This window comes from Perna viridis, chromosome 4, assembly GCF_037379345.1.
Source record: "Perna viridis isolate PV_CMFRI_1.1 ecotype Kerala chromosome 4, ASM3737934v1, whole genome shotgun sequence".
NCBI lineage: Eukaryota > Metazoa > Mollusca > Bivalvia > Mytilida > Mytilidae > Perna > Perna viridis.
The window spans coordinates 17,216,915-17,237,764 of NC_142448.1; the positions used below are offsets into that span (position 1 = coordinate 17,216,915).

The 20,850-nt window shown below is 32.1% G+C and overlaps 1 protein-coding gene and 1 pseudogene across 3 annotated transcripts; one reads left to right on the plus strand and one right to left on the minus strand.

Moving 5' to 3' along the window:
• Nucleotides 1-929: 929 nt before the first annotated feature.
• LOC148619106 (alpha-L-fucosidase-like) lies at nucleotides 930-20,767 on the minus strand. 2 transcript variants are annotated; one of them, XM_088578666.1, is made up of 8 exons: nucleotides 20,217-20,767; nucleotides 19,068-19,174; nucleotides 17,652-17,782; nucleotides 16,055-16,188; nucleotides 13,710-13,807; nucleotides 9,073-9,205; nucleotides 4,749-4,919; nucleotides 930-3,894 (listed from the first exon to the last, which is right to left on the minus strand). In XM_088578666.1, the coding sequence occupies exons 1-8, from the start codon at nucleotides 20,567-20,569 to the stop codon at nucleotides 3,639-3,641; spliced, it is 1,383 nt and encodes a 460-aa protein (XP_088434792.1). In that variant the 5' UTR covers nucleotides 20,570-20,767; the 3' UTR covers nucleotides 930-3,638. The 2 variants fall into 2 exon arrangements, with proteins under 2 accessions (XP_088434792.1, XP_088434791.1); XM_088578665.1 differs by lacking the exon at nucleotides 19,068-19,174 and adding an exon at nucleotides 19,206-19,312 and having other exon boundaries at nucleotides 20,217-20,761.
• Nucleotides 10,974-12,145, plus strand: LOC148619107 (histone H2A.V pseudogene; annotated as a pseudogene). The gene is made up of 2 exons (XR_015921544.1): nucleotides 10,974-11,120; nucleotides 11,543-12,145. The product of XR_015921544.1 is annotated as a histone H2A.V pseudogene (transcript).
• Nucleotides 20,768-20,850: the final 83 nt, after the last annotated feature.

Consider the following 20,850-nt stretch of genomic DNA (forward strand, 5'->3'; position numbering starts at 1 on the left):
AGTTTAAGCGTGTTCATAAATTGCTATGTGGTTCATGAAGCATAAACTGCCCAAAAGTTTAATGGTTAATTACCATAACTTGGTCAAAAATTAAAAACAATCCTTAATTATTTGTTCTGTTAAAATTAAGTTCATCTTGGTCGAAATGTCAAGATACTTTCATTTTTCATCTTGTTGAAAAAATTATCTATAAACTGTTCCCTTCAGTCACTGCATGTAGGGTCTAACATTTCTGTTCAGATGACCTCAAGTGCTTTTCCATATTGAAAATTTTCTAAATGACCTTGGGTGGTAAATAAGTTTCTTATGTCACAATCCTTTTCAACTTTTCTTTTATTGAGCATCTTACAGGGGCAGATCCAGGATTTGAGATTAGGGGGGTGTATATTTAAAATTTTGGCGGAAAAATTTTTTAGGTTAAATTTTTGAAATATTCTCCCAGAGTGGGTGTAATGTAGATATCTTCTGTGGTAAAATTAGCGAAAAATTAGTTTCAACCTAAAACCACCTAAATCTACCCCTGACAACCCATGCTTAGCAAATTTTAGGGGGGTTCACGCCCACCACGCCCCGCCTGAATCCGCCCCTGTCTTATGATAAGTATTTCCTTGCTCAACAAGTCAGGGACATACATTAATTCTTATGTCCCCTTGACCATCACACTTTAGGTTTTCTGATGGCAATTAAAGAACCACTTTAGAAAATCTATTTTTTTAACAAGTCACTTTGGACCATATGATTATAGTGTACATTTTAAGAGTAATGACCCCTTTCACTTCATAAACAGAGGTATCAGTAAAAATAACTTGAAGTAGTGGATAAAGAGCCACCATAGGGGTGGATCCAGAAGTATATAAAAAGGGGTAAAGTTCAAAGGAGGGTCCAGGCTATATACTCCTTCAGCATTTTGCATGTTATTATTTACATAAGAGATTGAGGATGGTTTATTGCTCAAGAAAAGTTAATATTAACTATGTACATAATTACAACCAATTAATTCAAGCATCAATAAATGTCAATAACAAAAAATAGAAAAATGTAAAAATTCATAACAATAAACGAATGTAAGAGAAGTCCCTGCATGAAAAATAACAGTAACCTTACAATTAATAATACAATTTAAGTGCATGGTCCTTTTTCATATTTATGGAATGCAAGCCATTTTAGCAAGTTTTTCAAAGGGACATAACCCACCAACCCCTGACAACCTGGTTGGTGGTCTCATTGGGGAAAGGGAAAACTGTAAACATTTTTCTTGGAAACTTTAACTATTTTCACTCTAGTCAATATCTGAATGATTTGAAATAAAAAATGAATATTTGGATTTGAAGTCTACTGCTGTCCATACTCCAATTTGATAGTAAACCAGTCTGTCAGATGACAAAAATATAGAAAATTACTTCCCTTTCCTTAAAATCTTAAAAAAAAAAAACGAGGCAAAAGTTAGGAATATGAAAAAGAACTATTGACTTGTAAGAACAACACCATTCATTGACTGACCTGAAAGTATCAACATAAAACAAACAAATGATATACATCTACAATTCATTTTGGACAAATACAGCTGTATAATGCTCTAAAATAATAGCTGAATGCAAATTACAAATGGGTCAAGCATTGTAACCTGATGCATCTTTTTTTTTTAAATACATTTGTACATCTGACACATTTACAATAACCATCTATGATAGTCTAGTACAAAATAAAAAAAAGACAGAAAAGACAGAAAAGCAGAATATAATTTGAAAAAGACAGTCATGTCATATTTGTAAGGTTTATATACAGATAAACCAGTAGTTTCGGAAATCTTTAAATGTTGTCCAATAAGAATCTTAAAACAAGCCCTGTGGCCGTGTTGTCCTTTCAATTGGGAGCCAAAATAGATCATTGTACAAACTGTAATCTTTGATCATAGGACATATATGCTCCACCAACCTTAAGAAAATTTATGTAATCTTAATGCACAAAGTAAGGAGAGTTTTTAGTACAATGAATAATAATTAATTCTAAGTGTTACAAGAATCTATAACTTACTGTAAGTGTTCAGTCATTGTTTGAGATCATGCAAATTGAAGTAATAAGTCTGATTATGACCACCTTTCATTTTTTAATCACATCCAGTAAAATTTTCTGTAATTGTGAGATGAAAATAACTGATAAAAAATTATAAACATGCAATACATGCAGTACATGTATTAATAAAAAGAGTTTTTTTCTGAATTATAACTATAGGATAATGGTTCTCACAATAACAAAATAGGACACTCACATATAGTAGGTCTTGTACAGTTAAGGTTTTGGCAAATATACAAAACCAAAACAGAACAAAATTGTACAAAACCAATACACACTTGACAAAATCTCACCTACAAGAAACCAAGTACCGAAAAAAGACGAAACAAATTTCCCATGTAGGATGTATGTATAAAATAAAATGCTTAAATATGAGTATTCAATAAGTTATTATGCCAAAGTTGACAATTACTTTCTCCTTAATCAACAATGATAACTTGGATCCTTTGAGAGACTCACATATATCCACCTAAATGATAAGGTATCTGTAGAAGCTGATCTCTTGAGTTTTGACTAGATTTTTGTGAATAATGGTGTTGACAACCTTCCATAAAACATTCCTATATCATCAATTTCATAAGATAAATAGTAGTGACAGCACATTGTATCTTTTGTCAGAAACAGCAATTCTACTTATGTTTTCAAAAAGCCGAAAGGAAGAAAACATACCAAATACAAGACCAAACTTGAATGTAAAATGCAAATTTAAGGCTCTAAAATACAACTGAAAATTAATCATCAAGTGTTGAAAGTGTTAACTGTGAATTTATAGAATTGAACCAAAAACACTTTAAAAAACTTTTCTCAAATTATTACATAAAAAAAAAAAGACTAACAAATCTCTTGAAATTTACCAAATTTTATAAATTCTGTTAATTTTGTACATTTTGGTCACTTCTAAGTCATATTTCTGGCTGTCCACACCAAGGAAACAAATTCATATTTAGTGAAAATATCTATCATAATATACTTTTTTATACTTTTGTATGTGAAAGTATCAAATATGTCTTGGGTGTCGATTTATTTTCTGGATGTAAATGACTTCAAAATAACAACAAAATTTACAATTTTCAGTGTTTTTTGTTAAAAGATGTATAATTATGACACCATTGTGATGTCATAACAATGAACTAAAGCCACAAAACTTTAATTTATAAATATAAAATAAATACTGTATGTTTTTCTAAAAAAAAAAATTATAAGCAGTAGCTGAAGCTGAAGACAAATTTCCCACATTTGACCAAGAGCCTTATCCAATGCATGATACACTGTGATTACCCGGATGCTGAAGACAAATTTCCCACATTTGACCAAGAGCCTTATCCAATGCATGATACACAGTGATTACCCAGATGCTGACGACAAATCTCCCACATTTGATCCAATGTAAATGATTCTTTTTTATCCTTGTACATCATTAATACAGAGCAAATTGTAAAAAAATAGATAAAATATCAATTATTCAATACTTGTAAAGGAAGATACAAAACATATGGATTTCTTTCTATCAATTTTTTAGTCCCTCTTTTTTTTCAGTACCAACTGATGCACAAATTTCATTTCAGTCAATTCTTGAGTCCCTCTATTTTCAGTACCCATGCATCATGACATGGCAAGTCATTCACTGACATGTGTGGAATAGTAACTTCTATGCCCCCACTTTCATTTGGTCTCCAATCAAAGTTTCCTTTGTATCCAAGCATACTGACTACAGTTGAAGATGAAGGAACAGGGGCACCAAGGGTTACTCTGTTGCCTTGAGGCCAAAACAACAGTATAGCATACACTGTTCTCTCACTTCCAGAAACTTGAGATGTATACCTGTTAATAAAAACACAAAAGGAATCAAAGAAATAATATAAAGGAATAGCAAGTAAGAAATATGTTTTCATCACATGTCAATTTGTTTTTGAGTGCTGATTTATTTGAAAATATTTCTATTACAAATTAAAACTAGAAAGATACTCCCACTCCATAACATGCACCTTTTAACCTCCATTTGATTCGGATCAAATTCTAAAATAGAGGAGCACATTGGGAACATGTAAAAAAGATTCTGTGAAAGTTTCATTCAATTCCATTCAGTGGTATAGGAGGAATAACAGATAAGAGATGGGTCTCGATGTGAAATGGAAGGAACAATGGACGTACACCCCTACCACTATATTACTTTTTTCCATCCAAGTTTCGTATTTAATAATTTTTGCCTGTTTTAATGTAGGTAGTATAAAGTTTTCAGGGGTTATTTTTGTTCAAGAATACAAGGAACAGTATTACTAAATACTCTGATTGAATGTTAGTTTGCAAAGCTGATTATTTACCGTCATAGCTTCAGCAATATCCTATATATGTAGATGCTCTAAAACATGGATGGCTCTAAATTGTATTGTCAGAGGTGATGTAAATAACATTTCTAGATAGGAAATGATTGTTAGACTTTTTCATGCAGTTGAACAGAGCCTAGCAAATTCCTGATGTTTGAGGTATCAACAATATAACAATTAAATAGCACTGCATTGTCATTGAAGTTAAATGTTAACGGTACTTGAGTATAAATAGATCCATCCCTTATGTCAAAGCCTAAAATCAAAAGAATGACACCTTTATTGCCAATTTCTCTTTTTATTTTTAGAAAATGAAGAAAAAAAAACATGAGATTGTCACTTCATTCATACCAGATACTTGGTGTGATGGTATCATTCTGATGGCTCCATGGTTTAGAACTATAAATAGCTTCACCATTGACAGTTAACCAATCACCAAGCTGCTTCAAACGTTCCTGATATAAAGGTATTATAATGCCATCTTTAGTTGGTCCTATGTTGATTAAAATGTTGCCTCCTGTGCTGAAAAATAATGAAAAGATACAAATGTACAACAACTTGAGGCTATAGAGAGCCTGAATCGCTCATCTGGTCAAAAATAAACTTTATAGCTTACTAAAGCTGGACTCATATTAAAAAATAAGTCTCAATTGTCATTGTTTTTTCTCTTCAAGGGCAATAACTCCAACACTGAGCAACAGATCTTTATGAAAATTTCAGCACAGGTTAGTTTCACCATGCTGATCAATTCCCCCCCCTAGAAATTAGACTAAACCCTTTGGTTTTCAAAATAATTTCAACAATTCATCAATTTTTATTAGTGGTGGCCATGTTCTCACAGATAAAAATTGATAAGGATATCTTAGCAAACATTCATGCAATGTTTAGTTACAATCAATCCTACAATTTGTCTAAGAGGAGATTTTTACATAAAATCCATTTCAGGACCATAACTCATTCATTTGTCAATGGATCTTTCTGAAAATTTCAATATTCACCATGCTGAATAATTTTAATCCCTGCCAGATTTTAGCTAAACCTTACTGTTTTTGAGTTATTTGCATTATTCTTCAATTAAACCCCTGTGGTTTATTTTTAGAAACAGTGACCATGTGTTTGACAAGATCAAGAATACACTCGCATATATTGCTAAACGTAGTCTACATAATATTCATGCAATGTTTTATTTTAATCCGACCAGTAGTTTCAGAGGAGAAGATTTTCAAAGTTGGAAATGTAAAATTTAGGAAAAAATCCATTTCAAGACCCATAACTCATTCATATGTCAACAGACCTTTCTGAAAACTTTGGAACAGTTCCATCCCATCATGCTGAACAATTTTACCCCAACCGGGTTTTAACTAAACCAAACTATTTTTGAGTTATTTGAATAATTCTACAATTTGACCTCTATGGTCTGTTTTTAGTAATGGTAGCCCTATTTTTCGCAGGATCAGAAATCCCCACACAGAGATTGTTAGACATGTTCTACATTACTTTCATGCAAAGTTTTGTTTCAATCCATCCTGTAGTTTTAGAGGAGAAGATTTTCAAAGTTGGAAATATAAAATTCAGGAAAAAAATCCATTTCAATATCCATAACTCATTCATTCATCAATGGATCTTTCTGAATATTTCGGATGGGTTCATTCCATCATGCTGAAAAATTTTAAGCCCTGCCAGATTTTAGCTAACCCAACTGTTTTTGAGTTATTTGCACGATTTTACAATTTGACCCCTATGGTCCGTTCTTAGAAATGGTGGCCATGTTTATTTTGCAAGTTCAAAAATCCCCACACTAGCATTGTCAAAAATACCCTAAGGAACATTCATGCAACGTTTGGTTACAATCTGTTGAGTAGTTTCAGAGGAGAAAATGTTTGAAAACGTTTAGAATGACTACAATGGACAACGGACACATAGTGATGGCAATAGCTCACATGGCCTTTAGGCCTGGTGAGCTAATAAAACAACAGCATTCCATTGTCCCCCTGTGTAAAAAAAAAGTGTGGAAAACTTTAAATTCATTGAAATTTTCTAAGTCCAAGGGCCGTAACTTCTGTAAAAATCATTCAACTGTAACCAAAGTTGAACTTAATCTGTAACTTCTTGTAGTAAGACTACATACAAAATATAAAATCATTTGGTAAAAGCATTACAAAAAAAAAAGTGTGGAAAACTGTAAATTTACTGAAATTTTCTAAGTCCAAGGGCCATAACTTCCATAAAAATCAATCATCCATAACCGAAGTCAACCTTAATCTGCTACTCTTATAGTAAGACTACATACAAAAGATAAAATCAATATGTAATAGCATTACAAAAAAAAAGTGCAGACAACTGTAAATTCACTGAAATTTTCTAAGTCCAAGGGCCATAACTTCAGTAAAAATTTTTCAATTGTAACCAAAGTCGACCTTAATCTGTAACTCTTCATAATAAGGCTACATACCAAAAACAAACTTATTTGGTAAAAGCATTACAAAAAAAGTGCGGAAAATGTGGATGGATGGATGGAAAGATACACGGATGGTCTGACAAATAGATTGGCACCCGGCATTTCCATGTCCCCTTGTGAAGCATCTTTGGGGGGCAAAATGATGAATGAGTACTTGCATACCAGTAAAAAGCATACCATTTTAAAGATACTACCACTAGTTTTAAATAATATCAAGTTTAACAAGAGGCTCCCAGGAGCCTGAATCGCTAACCTGGTTAAATTTTTGCCTTTCAAAGGCAATAATTCTAACAAGGAGTTGTCTGACAATTCTGACTCCTGAAGACTTTGGTAGAACTTATCATTAGGATCATTTCATCAACTGAAAGTTTCATTCTATCTATTATAGTTTTCAAGATATTGGCTGAAAACTGCTAAAAACATAATTTTTTGCCTTTCAAGGGCAACAACTCTTACATGGAGTCATCTGACAACTTTGATGGCTTGAAGACTTTTGTAGGCCTTATAATAAGAACACCAACTTTCATTGAATTCTGTATAGTAGTTTCTGAGGAGGAGATTTTTGAAAGTAATAACATCAAAAGCAGAAAAAAAAACATACAAAAAGGGCAATAACTCCAACATGGGTCAACAGATTTTCACCAAAATTTGACCACAGATAGATCTAATCATGTTGAATACTTTTACCCATGTAAGAATTTGGTTAAACCTAACGATTTTGGAGATACCAGTATATGGAAAAATCTGCTATCTGACTACTATGTTCTATTTTTAGTAACAGGGTCCATATTTTTTAACCAACCAAAAATCCAAATGGTCATTAACTTAAGAATACCCTAAAAACAAAAAATACCAACTTTCATTGAATTTTTTTTAAGTGGCTTCTGAGAAGATTTTTGAAACGTCCAAAAAGGGCAAGAACTCCAACATGAGTTAACAGATTTTCACCAAAATTTGACCACTGATAGATCTCATCATGCTGAATACTTAACCATCTGTCAGAATTTGGCTAAACCTATAAGTTTCAAGCAAATTTATTCAGAAGTTTTAGAGGAGAAGATGTTTGAAGAATTGTTAACAACAACAGGCGATGATGACAGATGCCAAGTGAGCTAGTTATAGGGATTTTGGGTCAAAATAGGCAATCGTATCTACGAAATAATTGCATGAATTGCTCACCTTGTTTGATAAGCAACATTCTGGTATTGTAAAAGCGACTTTATTTTTCCTTTAATAAAAATTCCTAATGCTCATATCTAAGGAACAATCATATCAATTTTCATTTAATTCTGTTCAGATCAGTAGTTTCTGAAGAGAAAATTTTTTGAAGTAATAACATTAAAAAAATAGCAAAAAGATGCCGAAAAAGGGCAATAACGCCATTATGGCTGAACAGATTTCAATGTAAATTTGACCACAGCAGGATCTAATCATGCTAAAAACTTTAACCCAGTCAGAATTTAGCTAAACCTAATGGTTAGATAGATAGATTGATGGGAAAAACTTTTGTCTGACCCCTATGTTCCATTTCTAGTGCCATGTTTTTTCAACCGATTAAAAATTCCCACATCAGTTCTATGCAGAATACCCTAAGAAATATTCATACCAAGTTTTATTATAATTGGTCCAGTAGTTTCAGAAGAGAAGAGTTTTGAAAAATTATTAACGACGACAGACATTAGACGCCAAACGATTGCAATAGCTCACATGGCCTTCAGCCAGGTGAACTAAAAACTGTAGGGCCCTCTGCCATGTCCCTAGGAACAATATGTAAAAATGTTTAAAAGATCCAATTAGTTTTAATTAAGTTTTCATAAATAAATGAAGTTAACTGATGCTGCCACTGCCACTGCCCACGACAGTGTGGTACCATTATACTGGAAAAATATTTGCTGTCATTTAAAAATGAAATTGGACATTAACTTATAATTTTGGTCCAAAACAGGAATTCAACTGGAACCCACCCCTTTAAAATGCCAAAACAGCTGATATTCATCTGAAACATTTGAGGTTATTAACTAGTACAACAAAAAATGTTGAACACAGGATAATATAGTAAATGGTGGCCTTGTGCCTTTTCAAATGCCTATTTCTAGTAAATTGAAGGTAGAAAAATCAAGATTTTTAAATTATTTTCACATGCTCCATAGAATACTCCACTATTACTTAAACAGTTTATGTCACATTTGAACATGCTGACTTCAATCTGTTAAGTACCTCACTGTTTCTGCTACCTCTGATAACAGCTCATGCATTGAGAAATAGTCAGAAAGTCTGGCATTTCTTCTATACCCCCATGAGTATCTGTCAAGTTCCATACAGTTTTCCCACTTCCTTTTCTGTAAAGTTCCTAGAAAACAAAAACAAGATATAGGTGTTTTGTGGAACAAGTCAAATGACATCAAAAGGCTGCTGTCAAGTTTTTCTTTTTCTTTTTTGTTCTGAGTCAAGCTACAATGTATATGTGAAAAGTTTTAGCATCATTAATACTGAGTCTTATTTGTTCTCTGGTTGACTTGAGCATTTCTCTTAATATATTTAACAGCCAACCTTTGTAATAAGCAGCACAACTTATATTAATTCTGACTTCCAATGCATGTACAAAAATTTCAATAGATCTTTATGCTTCATGCACTAAGGTACTAATTTAACTCTGGTTATTTCCTTATTGAAAATTCAAGATCTGTCACTGATTGTGTAGTTATAAGTAGAAGTTTAAGAGAGCTATTACAAACAATTCATTCTTAATTCTCTCCATATAAAAATTGAAATATTTTGCAGAGTGTGTATTTTTTCCATTTACTTTCCAAATACAAATGCCTACAAAAATGGCCACTTTGAAGACTTCCTCGCTGAATAATCAGATGAATTTCAAAAGCCATTAACATTTTCATGTAAATTGTATACAACTGACTTTCAAGCAAACCCCAATTTTGATTATGAAAGTGCATTGTATACAAAGTTTTATAAAATGCCTATTAAATGCTATATTCTATAAGAATCAGGCAGTGGTGAAATAAAACTACACAGCATTTTCATGAAATCTTATTCAAAAGTTATCTGAAATGCAGAAATGGCAGTCATTCCTTTCTAAGTGTCAGTAATTCAAAGAATAAATTATTGGAAAAGCATTGCAATTTCATTATCAAAGGTAAATAACTTTGAACTCGCTTTTCTGCATCCTCTGACACTTCAAAGAGGAATGATCAAACTGTCAATTTATTTCAATAAACCATAATCTATGCACTAAACTTGTAAAGTTTGTGTGTATTTTTGTTAGCATGATTCATTATTTATATATTTTGCTTGATTCTAATACAGATTCAAGCACTTTTAAAATTCTTAAAAGAAATGAACCTTGTTATTTTTTTAATTTCATTTACTACATAGATCCATCCATTAATACTGAAGTTGACACACAAAAACTACGTGATGTTGACAGCAAAATTTTGTGGTGGTATGAAAACATCATACCTGGGTCTAAGTTTTCATTCACTTCCTATCTAATAATTACCATGGTTTTGTACATAACACATTTTCTGATCCTTTCCTTATGAACTGAAATTTCAAAGATACCAGTCAGACAATGAGAGACTCTGCTTTCTGCAAAGGACATTGATGGGTAATGAGAAATAAATTGATGGTCTTTTTATTTATTCACATCACAGAATTGTGTTCCGTCTTTATAAATTAAAATATGAATGGACTTTATGGAATTAATATAAAAAAAGAAAAACAATATAATTCTTCTGTAATAGGACTTTATTTGACAAACAAAAAAGACAATTTTTTTTTCAATAATTTTTCATAATTACAAGCAACTTCTCATTTCATGGAATATGAGTTATTTTGTTTTTAATCCATAAAAGTTCTATATATGATTTCTTTTATTTATTTGAAAAAAAAAAAGAGTAACATATTGATTTAAATATAAAAGGATGCTCATCAGACTGTTAATAAGTACATGTCACACTTAAACTTGATAATGCCAGAAGCAATAGTGAGTTCAATACAACTAATTAAATTAATTCTATTTACAGTAATACACCTATGGCATTGTGGTGATGTGAGATAATTAAATGACACAGGTAATTATTATTCTGTCACTTGCAGCCCTCTGGCATGTCAAATAGATTTACTCAGATAAATTGTCATCAGATAGTGAGCAGTTTTATGGCTCTACCATAAATACCTGGAAACATCAAGTGGAAATCATATTCAAAAAGACCATCCAGGAATAGCAGTGGTAAGCAGCACTTAACAAGGTTAGTAAAATCTTGGATATCAATTTAGGTCTATAGAAAATAGAAGTATATTATTTATTATTATCATCAATATTTTCAAACATATTATTCATTTGTCCTTGATTTCAACAAGAATTTAAAACGTCTCCTACATGTCACAATCTTATAATTTAATTTTTTTGTATTCCCACATTATAAGCATACAACTCAGATTTTTTTTTAAAGAGAAACTTTAAGCAACAGTTCCATAATTCTGTGAGTAAGCTCATATATACAGTATGGCATTCAACTCCAAACTTCGAAACTCAGAGCTCCCTCCCAACATATTTCTAAATTCATATATGCATTTATACTAGAACATTTATTTAATTGCTGGAAATAAAACCTAGATAAGCTTTCATAGAATTTAACAACTCATAGTATTCCTGTATCATTCTATTCAGATAAGAAATCAAAATGGCAGGAGGTAAAGCAGGAAAAGACACAGGAAAGGCGAAGGCCAAGGCCATCTCAAGGTCACAGAGAGCAGGACTACAATTCCCTGTAGGTCGTATCCACAGACATCTTAAACACAGAACTACAAGTCATGGACGTGTAGGAGCCACTGCAGCTGTCTACAGTGCTGCCATCTTAGAATACCTCACTGCTGAAGTCCTGGAATTGGCAGGCAATGCCAGTAAAGACTTGAAAGTAAAGAGAATCACCCCTCGTCATTTACAGCTGGCCATTAGGGGAGATGAAGAATTAGACTCACTCATCAAAGCCACCATTGCTGGAGGTGGTGTCATACCTCACATCCACAAGTCACTCATTGGAAAGAAAGGACCACAAGCAAGTCATTAAAACCTGTGTACATTTACTAATACCAACATGTGTTCAAAAAGTAGAAAGTACAATATAGGCAGCTTCACTTGTGTTTAGTGTTTTAATGGACTTTTTTTATCTGGACTATTAACAACAAGTTGTTTTAGCATTCATTGTTCATTTTCATCACATCATTTTGTCATCCATTATCTCTGATTTTAATAAAATCTACAAACATCTTACTTGTGATGTTATCATTTTTATAGAGTAAATGAAAAGGCATGTGCAACTATAAACATAACATTCAGTTCTCCCCAGATATTTGTGATCCTGTAATGTTTCAAAATCAACAAGATTCTCGAAATATTTTAACTCAAACCTGAACAGTTGGGATAAGTATGGACAAATTCATCTTGAAAAGTTTCAATTTCATATAGATCAATATACTTTCAAGTTTTTGTTAAGAAACCAGGAAAATGTTTGTTTATGGCTTCTTATGGTTATTAACTTTAAAAGAAATCCTATAACTTTTACTCAAGGTATTGTATAGAAATCAGAAAAATGCTTGTTCTGGTCTCCTTTTGACACCTTAACCCCTAACAATTCAAGGCATAACCATAACCCAATCAAAGCCCTCTCTTCATGGTATTGCACACTATGGTTAAACTTCAAAGAGATTCACACTAAAAATATGTCCAGGAAACAGAAGAAACACACTACTCACTTTTACATTTCTGTACATAAAATTCAGATGCATACATCCTTTCATATGATAACTTGCCTTTTTAAGGGCAATAAATTTAACAGGAGTTGTCCCAAAAATTGGACTGAAGAAGACTTTGGTAGGACTTGTATGATCATTTCAGCAACTGAAAGTTTCATTCTATCTATCATAGTTTTTAAGATATTGGCTGAAATCTGTAAAAAAAAACCCCATCATTTTTCATCTTTCAAAGCAATATTTCTTACAAGGAGTTGTCTGACAGCTTTGATCCATTGGAGACCTTTGTAGGCCTTATAATACGGATCATTTTAGCAATTGAAAGAGTTTGATTAAACCTAAAGGTTTTGGAGATATGTTCTATTTTTAGAAATGGCAGCCATATTTTTTGGCATATCAAAAATAAAAGTGCAAAGTCCTTCAAATTTCTGAGTGTTCATATCAAACAGATTCTTAAAATGTTTTATAATTTTAAAAAAAATTACAATGTGTTCAAAATTGTATAAATCTTACAATTGGAAACAAGTGTTGCACTTAGTAGTCTTTGTTAAGGAGCTACAGCCCTTGTTGTAAATAGCAATGAAGTTGAGAAGGGTATATTTTAAACCTGTCTGTCAGTCCAACATAAATTTGTTTTCAACACATTTTTTCCCCAAATGCTTGCAGATATTGAACTGATTTTGGCATGCGAGCCTTACACCTTGAGTTACAAGAGTTACAGGTCAAATTTATGATTTGTTCTGCAGTGATTTTTTTTGGACATTACAGACCTTGGACTATAGAAAATTTCATAGAAATAACAGCATTTAACACATTTCTTAAACCTTGCAGATATTGTGCTCATTTCTGATGTGGGAGTTACATGAATTACAGATCAAGTTTAGGTTTTATTTTGTTCCGCTTTCATAGAAATTACAGCTTTAAATACTTTTTTCCTCAACGCTTCCAGATATTGTGCTTTATTTGTCAGTAAGTTCAGCACCCCAATTTTAGCGGGCATATGCCTTGTCCACCCCAATGAATCTGTGCAAGTATAATATTTTTACATGATGTATACCCATTTGTAATAGATGATCTCAATTTACCTGGATCAAACTTATCATTACAGTTGAGGAAGCCTCCATGTTTACATCTGATATTACTTCCCCATCTGTCATTCACACACACTTTATCTTTCACAGGACTGATAAAAATAAAATAAACTAAAATTACAGGTAAACTTTTTTCAACCTAATAATAAAACAGGAAAATTAATGTGCATAAGTCATTATGATTTAGCAGCATTTATAGTCCCAAATTTGGAGTCAATGATTTTGCATCAAAGTCTTTTTGCTTCCACATTCAGAATGGTAGTACTTCTGCACGTGCTACTGTTAGATCCCTGAAAATGTCATCTGCTTATAAGGAACTTTTTAATGAGTGACAGGATAATTGACAAAAGAAACCTAAACGTTGAGACATTCAAGGCATAGGTATAAGGAGCCTTAAGTCACAATGGTCATTAGTCAAATTACGTTATTCTACACTTTTAGTGTAAATTTACAAAAGAAAGATTTGTCCACGAAAGAAAAAAAAAGTTTATGCTTTACTCACCTATCATTATATAACAATGCCAGGAAGTGGTTAGCATTCCAGTTTTTATCTGTACACTCCCAGTCACCATCTGGTCTGTTTTACTTACCTATCATTATATAACAATACCAGCACCTGAGTAGCATTCCATTATTTATCTGTACACTACCAGTCACCATCTGGTCTGTTTTACTCACCTATCATTATATAACCATGTCAGTACCTGAGTAGCATTCCATTATTTATCTGTACACTCCCAGTCACCATCTGGTCTGTTTTACTGACCTATTATTGGTTTTTGATCCTTCAGGATCAAAATACCTTATGTCACCGGTCCATCACTAGAACTTCCCTACTATTTCTGAACACTACACAAAAATATAGTCCAAATGTAATTCCTTTTATATCAAACAATACCTCTTTTATGACTAGTAAATGTGTTTCAACAATATTCTATTATTTCTGCAAATAAAATTAATATCCAGTGTTCAAATCAACTGAAGGTTTTAGGGACTCCTTTTTGGCCTTTAAAGACATTTCGTAATAAACTTGCATTTAAGGAATTTATTTCTTGAAGTAATGTGTCAAGAAGCATAAAATGTGTTAAACATGTTCCATTTAAGACACACAAATCAGTCAAATTCTCATCCTGTCAGTAATATTTTACCATTAATAAACAGGAAGTGAAGAGCAGTGATTTTAACCAAGTAAAATTGGGGGGAAAATTCATATTGATAAAAGTGTCTAGTTTTTGAAAATCTTGTGTTCATCAAGGAAAATATTTTATTAAGCTGAAATTGGTTTTAGTTGAGTATAATTCAGTTTTAAATATTATCAAGAACTTGTTTTTTTTTTTATTTTAATATGTATAAACTGAATTTTTAAATAGCAACTTTCTGTCACATAGACCAAGTTTGAGTTCTTATAACCAGAACAATCCTTACAGTTCGAAACTGAACACTAACTCCCAAATCCATTTGCATTAATGGAAAGAAGAAAAGATGTGCTCAATGTACTCTAAAATAGTAAAAATACATTTGAATGTAAATAATAGTTTTCTCATTTATTTTTTTTAATTAAATGTTCAGAATTTCAATTAGATTTGGAGGAATCCACCACAAGAAAAAAGGGGCTTATAAACTTTGATCAATTATAGCACATTCACATGTTGTTCAACTGAAACCTTTAATGCAATAGTGGTTGTCTCATTCATACATTACTACAGTAAAACCCATGCAGTTTGCAAATTATATCCCGAAAATTTCAGTTCACACCTTGTCCTGGGTAAAAACCCCCAGGGGGATTTTTAATCGTTGGTAGGTATGGTATGATCACAATTTATTTTAACATCATGTAATCTTTGAAATTTTGTTCATGCTACTATTTTCACAAGAATCAAAAACCTCCAGTGCTATCAGAACTTTGATTATATAACCATTTCAGTACCTGAGTAGCATTCCAGTATTTATCTGTACACTCCCAGTCACCATCTGGTCTGTTTTATTCATCTATCATTATATAACCTTGCCAGGAACTGTGTAGCATTCCAGTATTTATCTGTACACTCCCAGTCACCATCAGGTCTGTTTTACTTATCTAACATTATATAACCATTCCAGGAACTGTGTAGCATTCCAATATTTTTCTGTACACTCCCTGTAACTATTGGTTTCTTCTACTCACCTATCATTATATAACGTGCCAGGACTTGAGTAGCATTCCATTATTTATCTGTACACTCCCAGTCACCATCTGGTCTGTTTTACTCACCTATCATTATATAACCATGCAAGGAACTGAGTAGCATTCCAGTATTCATCTGTACACTCACAGTCACCATCTGGTCTGTTTTACTCACCTATCATTATATAACCATGCCAGGAACTGAGTAGCATTCCAGTATTTATCTGTACACTCCCAGTCACCATCTGACCAAATGATATCAGGCTGGTATCTATTAACAAGTTCATACAGCTCAGGTAAGGTCTTTGTCTGAAAATAGTTTATGTTCATTCAAATAATAAGCTTCTATATCAATTATATTTAAATTTTCAACTGTCAAGTTATCACTAAATAAAAATATAAAAACATATCTTGCCAAAATTTAGTGTATATAAATGTACATTCTTCCTGTCCTATACATTTGTATACACTAAATTTTGGCAAGATATGTTTTTATATTTTTATTTAGTGATAACTTAACAGTTGAAAATTTTAATGAAGTTTTTAAATTTACTTGTGAAATTAAATATAGTTAATGTACATTCTTCCTGTCCTATATCGTCTGAATATAGCTGAAATATTGCTGCTCGGACGTTAAACCCCAACAATCAATCAATCAACCTGTCCTATACCTAGAATACTACTGCCTTCCTGAGTGAAACATTCAATTGGTTCTAACCAAAGCCATTTAAAAGCCGATTCTTGAAGTAATTATATTATTGTGAACAGGCAAACAAATACAGTCTGTTCTTGTTTTAACATTAGTTTATCTGGTAATCTTTTGATTAACAAATTGAAATGTGGACAGTACAATTCTAGTTTACCCCTAAACATATAAAATTGTATTGATGTAAGTAAATTAATTCCCCTTCCTAGGCAATTTAAATAACAAGAAAGGCAAATAATAAAAATACTATTGTTAACCCATTTACAAGTTTCTAAGTAAAAAAGGCTTTAAGCAATTAATGCACTTCGAATTAAAATGGCCTGGTATATGGACACCAAAACCAAAAGTTTGTTTAAAAAAATAATAAAATGCTTCACAGGGCACAGCTTGAAGCACCAAAGAGGTAAAAACCCTAAACAGTTTGGGCAAGTATGAACACATTATTTTAGCTTGGTACAGCTCTGAATTTTGATCTTGTTTGAACACAGAAGGATTTAACCAATATTGCCCTTTTTGGCCCTTATTTCATAAATGGTTTCAGTATGTAAAAATCCCTAAAATCGATTCCAGCCATTTACTTATACTCAAGTAATTGTCATGAAATCAGGAAAATGCTTGTTTCTGGTAACTTTTTGGCCCCAAATACCTTACAAGTACAAATTGTAACCCATAAAATCAATCAATCTTCCTTTTGTATCATGGTACCTTGTGGTACAGTTTTACAAGATCCATTCACATTTACTCAAGTTATTGTTCAGACATCATAAAAGAGCTTGTTTCCTGTCCCTTTTTGGTTTGTAATAATGTAAAATTCAAGTCATGAGCCCCTCCTCCAAAAATTAATCCGAGGCTTCCTTTAGGAATATGGCACTTTGTGGTACCATTTCATAAAGATCTATACACTTATACTCAAGTTACTGTCATGAAACAGAATTTATACAGACAACTACAATGTTGATGACGAGGACAGCATGATACCACTATATGACCACAACTTTTTTTGTGGTGGTATAACAAGATTTTCTCATATGTGTGAAAGAGAAAGATAAATTTTTTAACTACTTACCCTTACAAAGTCCTGTGTTGTAAAATTATTTGCTTTATCTTGAATGTAGAGAGGATGAAACCATTCTAGCAAAGAGTGATACATTCCAAAATGGATGTCAGTTTTTGACCTTACAGCCGCAGCAAGCTCTCCTAAAGTGGCAATTTAAAATTCATCTTATATGTTTAAGTGAACTTCTTCTTTTCTAAGTAAGTTTCTTTCTTCTTGGACCATTTTTCATAAAATTCAATGAGAAATGTGATTTTTCTTTCATTTATTTAATGTTCTAAAACAGTGAAAGGGGTGCTTATATTTTGTTAAAAGCCATAAAAGGATGAGTAAGTTAACTTTTATTGATATAACGATAGAATGGATAATAAGGCACCCTTAAAAGAATCAAGGGAAGGTCCATGGCATGAAAAAGGAAAACAATTTTTAGTTGAGTGGCTTTATTCAATACTGCAACTATCACACTTTCCTGTGATATACATGCATTATGAAGCTGATTTGGTGAGATTTTCCTCTTAACAGATTAACACACAGGAAAGTAATTGAATGGCATATACATTTGTATAGAGCAGCATAACAAGCACATAAGAATGCAAAAGTAAATAAACAATAAATCTGAAAACATTTGTTAACAATAAGTCTGCCCCTTTTATTGATATCATAAATTCAAACCTGCCCTTTCTAATACTAGAATGAGATTGAAAATTGCAGTAGGTGAGCATCAAAACCTCTATTTCGCAGTTTTTTAAAGCAGCTAACTAACAAATACATTCATTGCATAGCTATGTTATACATCAAAGGTTTTTGACCGGTGAGAAAAAGGGAGGTTAAAGATACTTTCCAGCAAATTCATCAATGATCTATCAAGTTAGTGGTTTTTTGTGATATTTAGTTCAGAGTCAATTTTGTTTTACATTAAAAAAGAAGAAATAAATCCATTTCATAGTAGTTGAGTATGATTTGAACCAACATTAAGTGAACAAGGAAATAGCTATTACAAAAACAAGTACATGCATTAATTTTTTCCTAAAACTTTATTTATTTAAATTATTATGTTATTGGATATTAAAAGGTCTAAACAGTTGTTGGTCCCAATTGATAAGTCAAAAGCTTATACAAGACATGTTCTTTACCCAGGAAGTCTTCATTTACTTTTACATGTACTGTTCAGGCTTAAACATATAATTAATAAAATAATAAAGAACAAATCTGTTTAAAAACAAAATAAAAATACTGTAAATTCTAAAGTCATAGCAAAGTTGTATTGCTACAATGTATAACAGCTACAAATTAATGTTTCTAGCTCAAAGAAATTGTTTTTCTGAAGAGCAAAATAAAAATAAATCTATTTCTTTAAAAAATCTGCAATAATAAATGCACACAGTAACTTCACAATTTACAGTAAACATTTAACAAGAATTGGCCTACCAACAATATCTTTTTTAGGGCCCACATCAATGGCATTCCAGTTCCAGGAATAGTTTGACGGCCACAAAGTAAACCCTTCATGATGTTTGCTAACCAGTACAACATATCTACAAAATGTAAACTGACAGCTTTACATACCTACAATATCTCTTCTAGGACCTACATCCATGGCATTCCAGTTCCAGGAATAATTAGATGGCCAAAGAGTAAAACCCTCACAATGTTTACTCACTAACACAACATACCTAAAGTAACAGTAATATAAAAAATGCTGTAGTACACCATACTTTGACAGGTTTCAAAGATTTTAGTACATATTCATGACACAAATGTAACAAATTGTTTACTTCGACCTGTCAAGTCTCATGCAGCTTGAATAAAGCTCACAAAAGTTAGAGCCAACTTTGAGCAAAATTCACCTTTTATTTTCCTATTTGATCTGTGAAAATTTTAGCAATATCATGCATTTGGCTTCTACGAAGTTGACAACCTTGTGCTAAAATTATGTATAAACAACATTGTTGTGTCTTTTTTTTCTTTATTATTCTTTGGTGTTACTTTAATACAGTTGTAAAATAGCTCAGTGTTTCTTGTAAAGCTATTTGTATTACAACTTCATATTTGATGTTTTCATATGTTGGGAAAATATATAAGCCCTGATTAATTTTTTGACACTGTTTTTTGGTATTCACTCATGTAATAAAATGCTCCATAGAGCCAAGCTTGATATGACTACAGATAGGGAACCTTGAACACTTGGAGCAAACATGGACACTATATTAAAGCCTGATGTTCCTATTATGTTTGTTTGTTTGTTTGTTGGGGTTTAACGTCCGAGCAGCAATATTTCAGCTACATTCAGACGAAATGTTTCTATTATAATTGAATTGCAATAATTAATCGACTAAGCATAGCTTTTGGTATAAGAATGAATGTGATATGACATCATCTTGAAAAATGTAATACTAGTATGTATCACTAGGCATTAACTTAACTTTGAAAACCTTCCAATCTAACCATTTTAACCCTGGAACATCCAAGCATGTTTGCAAGATATCGTTTCTGATCATCATATGTACTATAGCAATTTTGACATTTTTTTTTGAGTTGATGATTAAGAACAAGTACTGCAAATGAAAAATATCTTACTTAGCACCCGACGATTTTAAAATATTAGCCCATTCTTCAGCATCAAAGAACTCGGCAGTAAACTGAGATGCAAAATCAGCATAAGTAAAATCTGGCCTGTAATTCTCCTTCATGAAATCAACTGTTGCTGGAGCTTTAGCAGTTTTCCAATACCACCAAAACCACTCTGTTCCATAAGATGGAACTGAAAATATTCCCCAGGTGATAAAAATACCAATTTTAGCTTCATCATACCATGACGGCAGTGGTCTTGAGTCCAAAGACTCCCAGTTAGGTTCATACTTAATGCCTGTTACAAGGTTGATAAAGTCATTAAAGAATATACACATAATAATTGGGATTAGGATCTTCATTTTAAGAAAAAACTCAAGTGCTTTCTGTTGAAGAAATGAAGTTAGCTCGCATAAGGATGTGACATCGCCCTTTGCCTTGTTACTTATAAAACTGTCAAGTCTATGACTATATATATAGTACAAATAATTTGCAGACAAGTGAGCAATCGGAACTCCTCAGACTTTCAGGCATTACAGCTCCAAATTATTTTTTTTAGTGTAGTGGAAATGACCGAGTATTTCCGAATGATCACATGAGTTCTGCTTTCCGGAAAATACCGTACTTTGTACCCAATGTTATA